The following is an 11,153-nucleotide window of genomic DNA, read 5'->3' on the forward strand; positions in this document are numbered from 1 at the left end:
TTTTTCGATGCACGAACGCGTGAAGCGCCCGACTCTTCGCTTGACGCGTTCAGGTCAAAGCCCTAAACCCATATCGTCAAAGTGCAGTCACGTGAAGCCGCACTTCCGGCTTTATCCGCGCAGCTGTTTAGCGTTTGGATTTTTGCGTAAAAGTCGCAATTGAAATAATTGGAAACCGCAGAACTCCAGCTTGTCGTCCACGTTCGCCATTGAGACTGTCGAAGCAGCGATTTTTTAGAAAGAACTATTGCTGACCGGGAAGACAAAGGCCGGGAACATCTTACTGGAAACACCGAGCAGTAAAAAGAATTTTGGTTTCCGACATCACTGGAGTCTGACCTCGCAACACGAAAAAGATGACTGCCTTTCGAATCACCCTTGTGCGCTCCGCCATCGGTCTGCCCAAGAAGACCAACAATTTCCTGAAGACACTTGGACTCACTCACCGGGGCGCTGTGCGGTACAAGCCGGTCACGCCCAGCAGCGCTGGTTTGATTCTCAGAGTCAAGGAGCTCGTCAAGGTCGACGTTGTCGATAGAAAGCTCACGAGAGAGCAACACAATGCGACGCAGAAGTCCAATTCTGGATATATTGTTGAGAAGAAGATGCGACCGAGTCCATAGATTGGACGGCTTTGAAGCAGAAAGAATGAGGGTGCAGGTTTACGACAGATATCGATGAAGCGAATTTGAAAAGAACTGCGGCCATCGTCAGACGGCATATCTACGGCATTTGACAGACTGGAATTCTAAAGGCTGCTTTGTATAATAATATGATGAGGAAATTAAGGACTACTGTGTTTGAAGCAGTGAATGAGAGCTACGGTTGTGTATGCAGAGATCTGGCTATGGTTTTTTTGTAAATATTTCTCTAGACTGAGCCAGCGGTCTCACAATACAAAATATGCATATATATTGTCGTTAAGCTAATAATAAGACTGTAAATAAAGACCAAATGAATCTCTACAATGATACTGCATCTGCTGATGAAATAGGCCCAGGTCGAGGTCGAAGAGAGGAAAGGCGCACTGATCAAGATTACCCTGCGCTGTCATATCGACCGCTCTAAACCTTCAAGACCTGCTTCCCGCAAACTGATCCCCTCCATCGCCTCGGCCCATGGCTTTCTAGTATACCGCATCTTCACTGGTACGTTTGACTGCTTGGTTTAAGTCTTTTGTTTGCTATTGCTTGTTGTTGCTTGCCGCTGCTTTCTGTTGAACTGGCGAGCTCGGCAACGCAGCTCTGTGTACGATTGATTGCCAGAACCGGCCAGTGTAGTCACAGCGTATATCAATCATCTTGTGTCTTGACTCGATCGCAGTCCGCTAACCAGATCCCACAACAGCAATACCAAGCAGTAGCTGTCTCTAGATCTACTCATCGTCTGAACTGATAATTGCCGGCGCGTCTGGCCGATTGACCATCTATACCTGCGAGCGATACTCCAACCGACCGACCGACAACCTACTACCATCCAGCGCGGCATACACCAATAGAGAATGTCATGGCGGCCCAAGATGAAAAGCCGCCTCTAGCACCGTACATTCTGCAGCCGCTGCTGTCAGATGTGCTGCTCGTGTCTGAGGACTCGGATGTCAAAGTGGAGATTACCTGCGTGGAAGCATGGCGTATGTACTGATATCGACATCGCCGTGCTGGCTGTTGCTAATCGTCGTTCGGCTGTGTAGATTCGAGTTTATACCTGGGAACTTCGACCGGTGAAGTTTTGCATTATTTCCAGGACCCTTCCTCGGTATGTCTCAAACAAGTGTATTATTATTGAGGATCATCTTTTAATACGGATTTACCCGTGCAGAATACCCCTAGCTACATGTTTGCTTCTCGCCAAGTAGTCCACCCTTCTCGACCACACCCGATCACCCGGATACTTTTGCTGCCGACAGTATCGCAAGCACTAGTTCTCTCACACAACTCGATCGCGGTCTTCTCGCTGCCCGAGTTCTCGCCCGTGAGGCTCGGCAGGATAAGAGAGGTCAACTCGATGTCATTAGATCTAGACAAGGTCCAGAAAGATACAGACGACGAGGTTCTGGTCACGGTGTTTACAAAGAAACTTATTAGAATCATCAGGGTTAAAGAGAAGGATCTGAGATTGGTGAAAGTGCGTCACAGCTGTTTGATCCGCGTACAACGTTATAAAAGCCAAGCTAATGATCTTACAACTCTAGGACATTGATTATCCCTCCGCGTTGGTTGGAATCCAGCGCTCCTCAATCGCACTAGTTGCCAACGAAGAAACCTACGACCTCATCGATCTCAACAGTATACAAAAGATCCCACTATTCTCGATCTGCAACAACCCCGGCGCCGCTACCAAACTAAAACCGCACGTCGCGTCGGTCACTAGCGAAGAATTCTTTGTCACGAGCGGATCGGCGCCTGATGAGCCCGCGGTTGGGTTGGTGGTCAACCTCGATGGAGACGTGTCTCGGGGTACGATTGCTTGGAATGGGTATCCGACGGTTATAGGTGAGTGGTTTGCGAGATTTGGTTGCAGAGGAAGTAATACTGACGGTGATTTATTATCTAGCGGTTGAGTATCCATACATTGCCGCCGTGATTGGAAACGAGTTACAGCTCCATTCTCTAGAGACACAAGAACTGCTACAGACTCTCCCTTTCGACACTCCGCCCAAGCTCTCGACAGTATCATACACATACTCCATGCCCTATCCGCTTCTAGCCGAGAAGTTCACGCTCGTGCCGTTGCTGGGCGAGGCAGACGAGAGCCGGCTAGAAGAAGAACGTCGGATAGCTGCGAGATTTTCGAATGTGTCGTCGTCGCTGTTTGTGTATTCGAATGAGCTTGGTGTGCAGTGTCTGATACCCACGCCGGACCTGCTGCGTCTTGATTCTCTGCTCGATGAGCGGAAGATTGAGGAAGTTCTCGCGGCGCTGAATAAAGAGCAGGAACCTAGTGAACGAGCGTTTTACGAAGTGACTTATATCCGGCAAAAGTTGAGTCTGCTATATTTCGACGAAGGCAACTACGTTGACGCAGAGCGGTATTGGAACGAGAGCGGGTTCGATCCGCGGATTGTGATCTCTTTGTTTAATAAGGAGGATGTGAAGGGTACGCCGTGGCTGTATGCCGGGGTCAAGGAGGCGCTGAAGATACCGGAGAAGGAAATCCCGCTGGAGGCGCTTATGGTGGTGAAGCATTACCTCGCCGGATGGCTTGAACGGAAGGGATTCCAGAGCGTGATGGATTCGACAGACGTGTTTCATTCGGTCGAGGTCGCTTACCTGCGAGTTCTGCTGAGCACACCGATGACGACTAAGGAGGAGATATATAACTTCACTGATTTGACGGTTGACGACCATTCGTTCCCCGAATCGGTGAAACTGTTGCAAGACCACAAAAAGTACTTTGCACTCTCACGTCTGTACCAGAGTCGGAAGCATGTGGCGGAGGTATGCGAGACGTGGCGGAAGATGATCTCGGGAGAATGGGAGGACAACGAATTCACAGACGGCGAGCACAAGATGACGGAGTACCTGCTACGATGCAAAGACGAGAATATAGTGTGGGAGTATGGACTGTGGCTCATGCGGCGGAACGCGGAGCTGGGGATCCAGGTGTTTACGGACCCGCGCCGGAAAGCCAAGATCAATGCGACGCGGCTGAAGGATGAGATCCGCAAGATTGGCGGCGAGGCGTGGCGGATATACTTGGAAGACGTTGTGTTTGCGCAGCAGCACTTTGAGCTTGCGAACGAGCTTGTGCTGCTGTACACGAGCGACGTGATTGAGGTTGTGGAAAGTAACGAGGAAGCGCGGCAGGAGATCATCCGGAGCTATGAAGAGTACCGCGCTCTGACGCCGCCCAAAGCCGCGTACACGCTTTTCTTGCAAGGAAAGATGGCCGAGAGCACGAACCAGGAAGCGGTGGCGATGCGACTGAAGTTTTTGAATATCCTGCAATCCGACGTGTCCTACGACGTGCAGGAGGTTCTGCGGCGGATAAAACCGCACGAGGATTTCTTGGTCACGGAGATGGTTATTCTTTACGGAAAGCTGTCGTTGCATCACTCGGCTTTACATATTCTATGCCACTCGCTTGCAGATTACGACACCGCGTTTGCGTACTGCCTGTACGGCGGCCATGTGATCCATGCGAGCGAGCTCGCGGTCGGCGACCAGTCGCAAGTGTCAGGATTCCAGCAGGCGGAACTATTCAAGCTCTTACTAGTCGAGTTTCTCAAGCTCAAGTCGACGGAGGACCGGATAAAGTGCACGAAGCGGCTGCTGGAAGGATGGGGCAGTCTGCTTGATTTGCAGTTTGTGCTGCAGACGATTCCGGATTCGTGGTCGGTTGAGCTGATTAGTGGGTTTTTGATTTCATCTGTGCGCGGGCTTTTGAGGACGAGGAAAGAGAGTCTTTTGATGCGCGGACTGTCGAGAGAGGAGAATCTGAGGGTATGTTTTGCTGCTGATGATGATGGTGGTGGTTATTGAGATTTGCTAATACGTTCATGATATAGGTTTCGGGAGAGCTGATGGATCGGATATTCGAGGAAGGCCCGATCATCGAGCGGCGCATGTGAACTTGACGCACTCACTTCCTTGCAGTCAATTTTTTCGTTATGTTTGTAATCGTTGTAACTTATCTGGAGTTGTTCAAGTAGCATTTTCATCTACTCTTTAGTTCTGTAGGGTAGGGTTCAGCAGCCGGTGCGGCTAGTTCATCCTCATAGTATATGGGCGCTCATCACACCCGATTAGGAGAACACACGCAAATCTAAGTTTAGTAAAAGTAAACAGACGATTAGCGTGCAGTGCAGCATCAACGAGGTGCGAGAGCGACCATATACTTGCTTTTTGTTTATATTTCTGAGCAGCAGACTATTTCTTACTTCAGAAACAATCGTCTGCTAAAGAGTAAACACGGCTGCAAAACACCGCAGCAGCCAACCGAAGCCGTCAGTCGAGCGGCCGGCAAACTGAGTTTCTTCAGCCGCGTGGAGAGCAAAGAACAGAGTGAAGCCTCCACTCTGGTTGCTCCCTGCCTTTCTGCACGCCAGCACACCTTCCGCCGTCGGCCCTGCAGCCCTGTCTCCTTCTCTCCGCGTCGGCCTGTTCTTCTTCTCTCTTTTTCTTGTTTTTGCGCTTTGGCTGTATTGCTCGGCGGGAACTGCTATTTTTATTATATTCTTTCTCGTGGGTGAAGTGTTCTGCTTATCGTGCGAACGGGCAGTGATATAAATAGAACACAGTCAGCTCAACACCTACACAACACACGGCTACAAACAGGTTCGTTGATCTCTGCCGTCTGACGTTATCGTCGTCTTTTCATTTGTCTTTTTATTGTCTGGAGATACGAGCGGAGTCTAACGGATCTCAATGTTTAGCACCACAGAGAATTCTACATCCCCCATCAAATCCTGCTGAATGGCTCCCTTCAAACTTCTCCGGTCGAAAAAGAAGAAGGAAGAGCGCTCAGCGCAATCTACATCCGAGTCTTCCGTCCCCGGCCCCTCGATCCAGCTCGTGACGAACCCAGACGACGACGACGCCGTCGACCGCGAGATCGATCCGGCGGCGTTTGGCATCCCCAGACGAACTAGTCGGTATGGGTTTAATGGGCCGGACCAAGTGCCTGAAGGTGGACTCATCAGCCTGATCCCGTCGAGCGAGTCGCCGAAAAGATTCCGCTCGCCCGATCGGGAGTTTATTTCTTCTTCGCAAGGGGCTGAGGATGACTATGATCAGCAGCAGTCTCGATATCAGACACACGACACAGATCAATCGACCTACGCTGTCGCCGACGAGGCCGCGCTCGAGTCGTCCAGTCTCCGGTACAAGAAACCGATCGAGGACGTGCCGATCCCCGACAATCTCAACGCAAAGCCCGGAGCTCAGCGGCGCACGGCTATGGCGACCTACCGATCGACTTCGTACAGAGAGTACGAGCAGCGGATCATTGATGATTCTGCTAGCGGTGGGTCGCGCGGAACGACGCGCGCGGGCACTGTCGACAGCTTTAGGTATACGCCCGACACATCGTACACGGAGAATGCAGACGACCAAGCGAATTATTCAAACGACAGCGGATATTATTATAACCAGCCTGCTGCGGGCGATACGAGCAACAACGAAAACGAATTCGACGACGATAACGCGAGCGAGGCGTTTAGTTTCCAGTCATCTGTGCGATATGTGACTGACCGGCGGCGTCCGTATTCGACTGCTGGTTACCAGCAGCAGCAACGGGAACCGCAAAGAACAGAATCTCAGCAACAGCGCGCTGTTGTCGATACTGATGTGTATGGTGAAGCAGTTCTCGACAGACCAGAGACGCGGATGACACCGTCGGCTCTTGTGAGCGAGGAGGATATCTCGCCGTTGGGAGTTGAAGTGCGGTCTGATACTGATTCTCTGATGAACATTTCGCAGATCAACATTTTGCAGATCAACAATTCGCAGCAGTCAAAGCCCGAGAAACCGAGTCAGAGTCAGCAACAACAACAACAACAGCAACAGAGCGAGAGCTATCCAGACAAAAGCCTGCCCGCTAGATCACCTGATCGCCCGGCGACCAGCAATGCGACGGCGGAGCCGCCAGAACTGCTACAACCGCGCCCGCGACGAGTTTCAGATATAGGAACGCTGACGGCGATGTCTGCATCAGCTGAATATGTAGGCGGCGAAGAACGAAGCAGGTCGCCTCGGAAGGCAGGAGGAGGAGAAGGCCGCCCGAGGGTCCGGCTGGCCGCGCCGCACGACACTGACGCGCGTCCATTGTCGCATATTAGTATCAAGGGAGGGCAGGCAGGATTGATACATTATCCCGCACCTATTCCGACGCGAATCAAGTTGCCTCCTTTGCTTTCAAAGAAGAAATCGCAGCAGCGGCTGTCGCTAGATCTGGAGAGGACGATGGGGATACCGCTGAGCGCGCCGCACGCAGGATCAACTCACGGCGGAGAGACTGGGGAGAACGAGGAGCACGAGAGCGAGGACGACAGCAGTTCGCAAAACTCGTCGATCCCGGCTACGCCAGGGGTTGCGGTGATGTTTGAAAATCCGCATCAGAAGCTGGAGGAGATGCTGGATCAGTGGAGTCCCGAGATGGCGATGCAGGCGGCTGCGGCTGATGAGAAGGCTGCGCAGGAGGCGGCAGCGCAGGAGGTGGTGGAGGAGGACTTTGGCGGTGGACCGGGGCGGTCGTTGCTGGATGAGCTTGCGGAGCGCAAGGCGCAGCAAAAGTCGCGGCAGCGGAATCTTGTTGACGGGACGGCGTACGGCACGCTGCTGCAGGTGGACGGGGTGATTGAGAAAGGACAGGAGAAGCGGCGGTCGGCGTTGAATCGGTACGGATTGGATGGGATGGAGTACGTGCGCAATGGAGAGGACGAGATGCCGCTGGGGGTGCGGTATTCGCAGCAGCAGCAACAGCTGCAGCAGCAAATGTATGACGGCAACGAGACGGGGGAGCGGCGAAAGTCAGACGGGACGCGATGGTCGCAGTACGGCCGAGGACAGGCGGGGATGATTGCGCCGTGGGGCGGTGGAGGAGGAGGAGGAGGAGGAGAAGCGCTGAGCAGGAGAGCGAGTGCGCATTCGATTGAGTCGATGGCGCGGAGCGGGCTGATTGTGCCGAGTACGGCATCGCAGAGGAGAGAGTATGAAGAGCAGCATGGGTATGCGCCGTCGGTGATGTCGCGGGATATGTCGATGCCTAATCTGCACCAGTACGTTGCGGGAGGTGCGTCGGTGTATAGTGGAGGAGCGCCGTCGGTGTATAATGGGGCGCCGTCGATGTATAACGGGGGAGCCGCGTCGATGTATAACGGGGGAGCCGCGTCGATGTATAACGGGGGAGCACCATCGATGTATAACGGGGGAGCACCATCGATGTACAATGGGGGTGCACCGTCGATGTACAATGGTGGGTATGGAGGACATCATGCAGGAACGCCCGCAGCACCAACGATGATGCAGCAAGTGAGCCAGAGTGGAGTCCTTCGAGACCAACTACACGCGCGCCCGACGAGCCAGCGACCACATTCAAAAGCGACGCTAAACAGCGAAGAGGCGCTGATGAAGCGGTTGCAGGAGCGGCAGATGGCGATAGCAGCGGTCGGCGCGGTGCCGGAGCCGAAGAGCAAGACGCAGCCGACGTCGCGGATGACGCAGGAAGGATATGATTTGGCTGCGCGGAAGCAGCAGGCGCAGGTGCGGCAGCGACAGCAGCAGCAGCAGCAGTTGTTGATGAATCGAGGGCGCGGGGCGGGGGAGGTTAGTGAGTATGATGCGGAGGCGGCGAGGAGGGAGGTTGTGGAGAGATGGAGGAGGAGTGTGTATACGGGATGATTGTGGGTAGATAGATAGCATTGGATATGAATAAACGACTGCATGAGATGTTATTACTGCAAGTGGAAATAGTTGAGTTGATATGGAGTAGGATAAGTAGCAGGTAGTTGATTACAGTCGGTTACAGTCGGTTTACAACTCGGGATTTCAGAGCGAGCTCGGGTTCGGGAAGAAGAGCAAGAGCGAGTCGGGGAGCCGCACCGGGTGCGTGGGCAGCGATGACTCTTGCAGACAATGCCGGGCCAAGGAAATGGCTGAGCCGGGAAGGAGGGAAGGTTTCTGGTTAGCAGAAAGTGTAAAGGGAGCCGGGAGAGGGACGTGGCTGGGCTGGTGGGTTGGTGAGGTGAGGAAGAGGGAAGGGGGTGGTCTGAGCTGGTTCTGGATAATAGGATAGAGGCAGGCTTAGAGTTGGATGGTTGTTGTAAGTTGTCTGAGATTTGTCTGAGAGAGCCGAGAGGACGATAAGGAGCTGTCATCGGACCCTGGATGATTAAGGATATGAGAAGCAGAAGTAGGGTAGAAGTAGTAGAAGTAGTAGTAGAAGAAGAGGATGAAGAGAAGATGACGGTCGGCGAAGCAGTGCTCGGCTGCGAGTTGTCTCCGGTCGGCGTCTTGGCGACCGGGCGTCCGGTCGGTGAGTTTCCTGGTTTTTGAGTCAGAGCGGTGCCGGAGGAGAAGAGGAGACGAGAAGAGGTAAGCTTCGTGGCGTAGGGAGGTGAGATTATGAGTTCATTTGTTATGCAGAGTAGATAGATATACTGTGTTTATATGCTGTGTTTATATACTGTGTTTATATCCCCAAGCAGACAGATGAAGAACAAACCGCGAGCGAACGGCATCAGCAAAGACGAAAAGCATAAACCACACAATGAAAAACCAGAAACTCTGTCTTCAATGCCGAGGCCCTGCTGCGACGCGACAGCTGATGAAGTAGACGGAAGAGTAGATCGCTTGTAGGTATTATGTGATTGTAGATATATCTGTTTTCTATATAGAAGAAACATCTGAAGAAACAGATAGGTAGCTGCTGTGGTGAACAATACAGGCTCGTCTTGGACTAATTATGGCTTCTTCAGGCAACTCAGCACCCTCTTCTCCACCACCACCACCTCACCTCAGCTCAACCCACCTCAACTCTTCAATATCTCCGATTCTGAATTATCCTCCGACAAATACCATTTCCATCTCTGACCTTCCTCGCTCGTTACGCGACATCGAACCGCGGCTGACGACTTCACGAAAAAAGGTCGGCGAAATCATCAAAACTCTATTCGTGGCCGCGAGGCGAGACGTGTGCCTGAGTGCGTGTGCAGCACTGCAGCACCTCCGTTGGCCGATCAGCGCTGTGATTATTGATCATTGTGTTGATAGCAAAGATGTCCCATTATTATTATTACTCTTCACAATAGATAAAACAAAGACCTGAACGCCTGCATATGTGCATACAACTGAGTAAAACAGAGTAGGAAAAAAGATATGTACAAGAAATCCTCATATTTACAATCATAACCAAAGTTATGCCTCGGCATCAGTGCGCAACAGCGACATTGCTCGCCTTGCGACCCGTCGTGCTGCCTCTCCGAAGCAAACTCCACCCGCGCGTCATCAGCCCAGCCGGCCCGATCAGCGTCATCAGCACCTCGTCGATGCCCGCGCCCACCGGAAGCGACCGGTGTCGCGAGATCACGGCCGCCTTGCCCTCGTTCGCATGCTGCGTCTTGCTGCTGCTGTTCTTCGTCGTCGTCGTCGTCATCTTGTCGAACGACGGCAGCGGCGGGACAGTGCTCTGCTCCGGGATCAACCGGTGGTTCAGACCTAGTAGCGTAGAGGTCGAGTGCGACCGCAGCATGCTCGCCGACAACGTCGACGTAAGCGACTCGGTCTGCGTGATTGAGAGTGGGTGCTGCGAGTCCACTTCTGGCGGCACACCGAACACCTCGACTCCCGCAATGAAGATCGCCGTCAGACAGAGCGCTTCCTCGAACCGCAGGCAGCCAACATATCCCCGGTGCGAGATCAGGTCAGCGTACTGACTGACCTCGATGCGCGCGTTGCGCATCGTCGCCATCACGCGGCCGTGCGCGACAAACGACCAGCACGAATCGTCCCTTTTCGCGGCGTGGTCCGGCTTCGACCACCACCCGACGACGTGGTGCGTGTTTGGTTCGAGCCGCGAGGACGAGTAGACGACGAACGACGCCCCGTCGCGTCGCACGCGCCAGACCGTCCCGTTCGAGTGGCGGAACCGCAGCGTGTGCCCGGACGCGTGCACTACCGCCGACCGCTTCGATTCGCCGTCGTCGCAGGGGAAGCCCGCGAACTGCGGCAGCTGGTGGTCGTGGACGCTGATGCGCGCGGCAGCGTGCCGTACGCGCAGCGGCGCTGCGGCGAGTGGCAGCTGCGTGAGAACCTGCTTCTTTGGCCGCTTGATGTCCATCATCGGCATCATCCGGTTGCCTTGCAGTTGCTGGATCTGGAACGCGAGCGGAGCGGTGTGGATGTTGTAGCCCGGGCGAGGAGGGGGCGTGGCGAGGATGTAGACCAGGGGTTCGATGGCGGTCGAGAGGGTGGAGGTGCCGTCGGCGTAGCCGGTGCCGTCATCGCCGTCGCGTCGTAGTTGAGACTGCGGCGGCGGAGGAGGAGTCGAGCGTCTGCCCCTCCGCGCGGCAGAAGAAGAGCGACGCATGAATACAAGAGTGAGAGACTTTAGAGCTATTAAAGAAGAGAGGAAGAAGAGGAAGCAGCAGTGCAGAATATGACGACAGCCGGTGGAAGCGAGGAGCAGCAGGTTTAAATAAAAATAAAAAAAAGCCC

The 11,153-nt window shown here is 53.6% G+C and overlaps 3 protein-coding genes across 3 annotated transcripts; 2 read left to right on the forward strand and 1 right to left on the reverse strand.

Annotated features, from left to right (window-relative positions):
- Nucleotides 1-356: 356 nt before the first annotated feature.
- BZA70DRAFT_266570 (uncharacterized protein) lies at nucleotides 357-4,570 on the forward strand (the record flags this gene model as incomplete). The annotated part of the gene is made up of 9 exons (XM_064911038.1): nucleotides 357-615; nucleotides 810-829; nucleotides 995-1,148; nucleotides 1,481-1,630; nucleotides 1,691-1,755; nucleotides 1,819-2,124; nucleotides 2,192-2,492; nucleotides 2,554-4,442; nucleotides 4,508-4,570. 9 exons carry the CDS (start codon nucleotides 357-359, stop codon nucleotides 4,568-4,570), a joined length of 3,207 nt encoding a protein of 1,068 aa, XP_064769282.1.
- Nucleotides 4,571-5,414: 844 nt separating this feature from the next.
- On the forward strand, nucleotides 5,415-8,339 carry BZA70DRAFT_288630 (uncharacterized protein; the record flags this gene model as incomplete). The annotated part of the gene is made up of 1 exon (XM_064914054.1): nucleotides 5,415-8,339. The coding sequence occupies one exon, from the start codon at nucleotides 5,415-5,417 to the stop codon at nucleotides 8,337-8,339; it is 2,925 nt and encodes a 974-aa protein (XP_064769283.1).
- A 1,360-nt stretch (nucleotides 8,340-9,699) lies between these two features.
- On the reverse strand, nucleotides 9,700-11,152 carry BZA70DRAFT_128439 (uncharacterized protein). Its single transcript, XM_064909551.1, has one exon. The coding sequence runs from the start codon at nucleotides 11,023-11,025 to the stop codon at nucleotides 9,868-9,870; it is 1,158 nt and encodes a 385-aa protein (XP_064769284.1). The 5' UTR covers nucleotides 11,026-11,152; the 3' UTR covers nucleotides 9,700-9,867.
- Between the last annotated feature and the right edge of the window lies 1 nt (nucleotide 11,153).

The sequence above is a fragment of the Myxozyma melibiosi genome (genome assembly GCF_037950935.1).
Source record: "Myxozyma melibiosi strain Phaff 52-87 chromosome Unknown BZA70scaffold_3, whole genome shotgun sequence".
In the NCBI taxonomy this organism is placed as follows: Eukaryota; Fungi; Ascomycota; class Lipomycetes; order Lipomycetales; family Lipomycetaceae; genus Myxozyma; species Myxozyma melibiosi.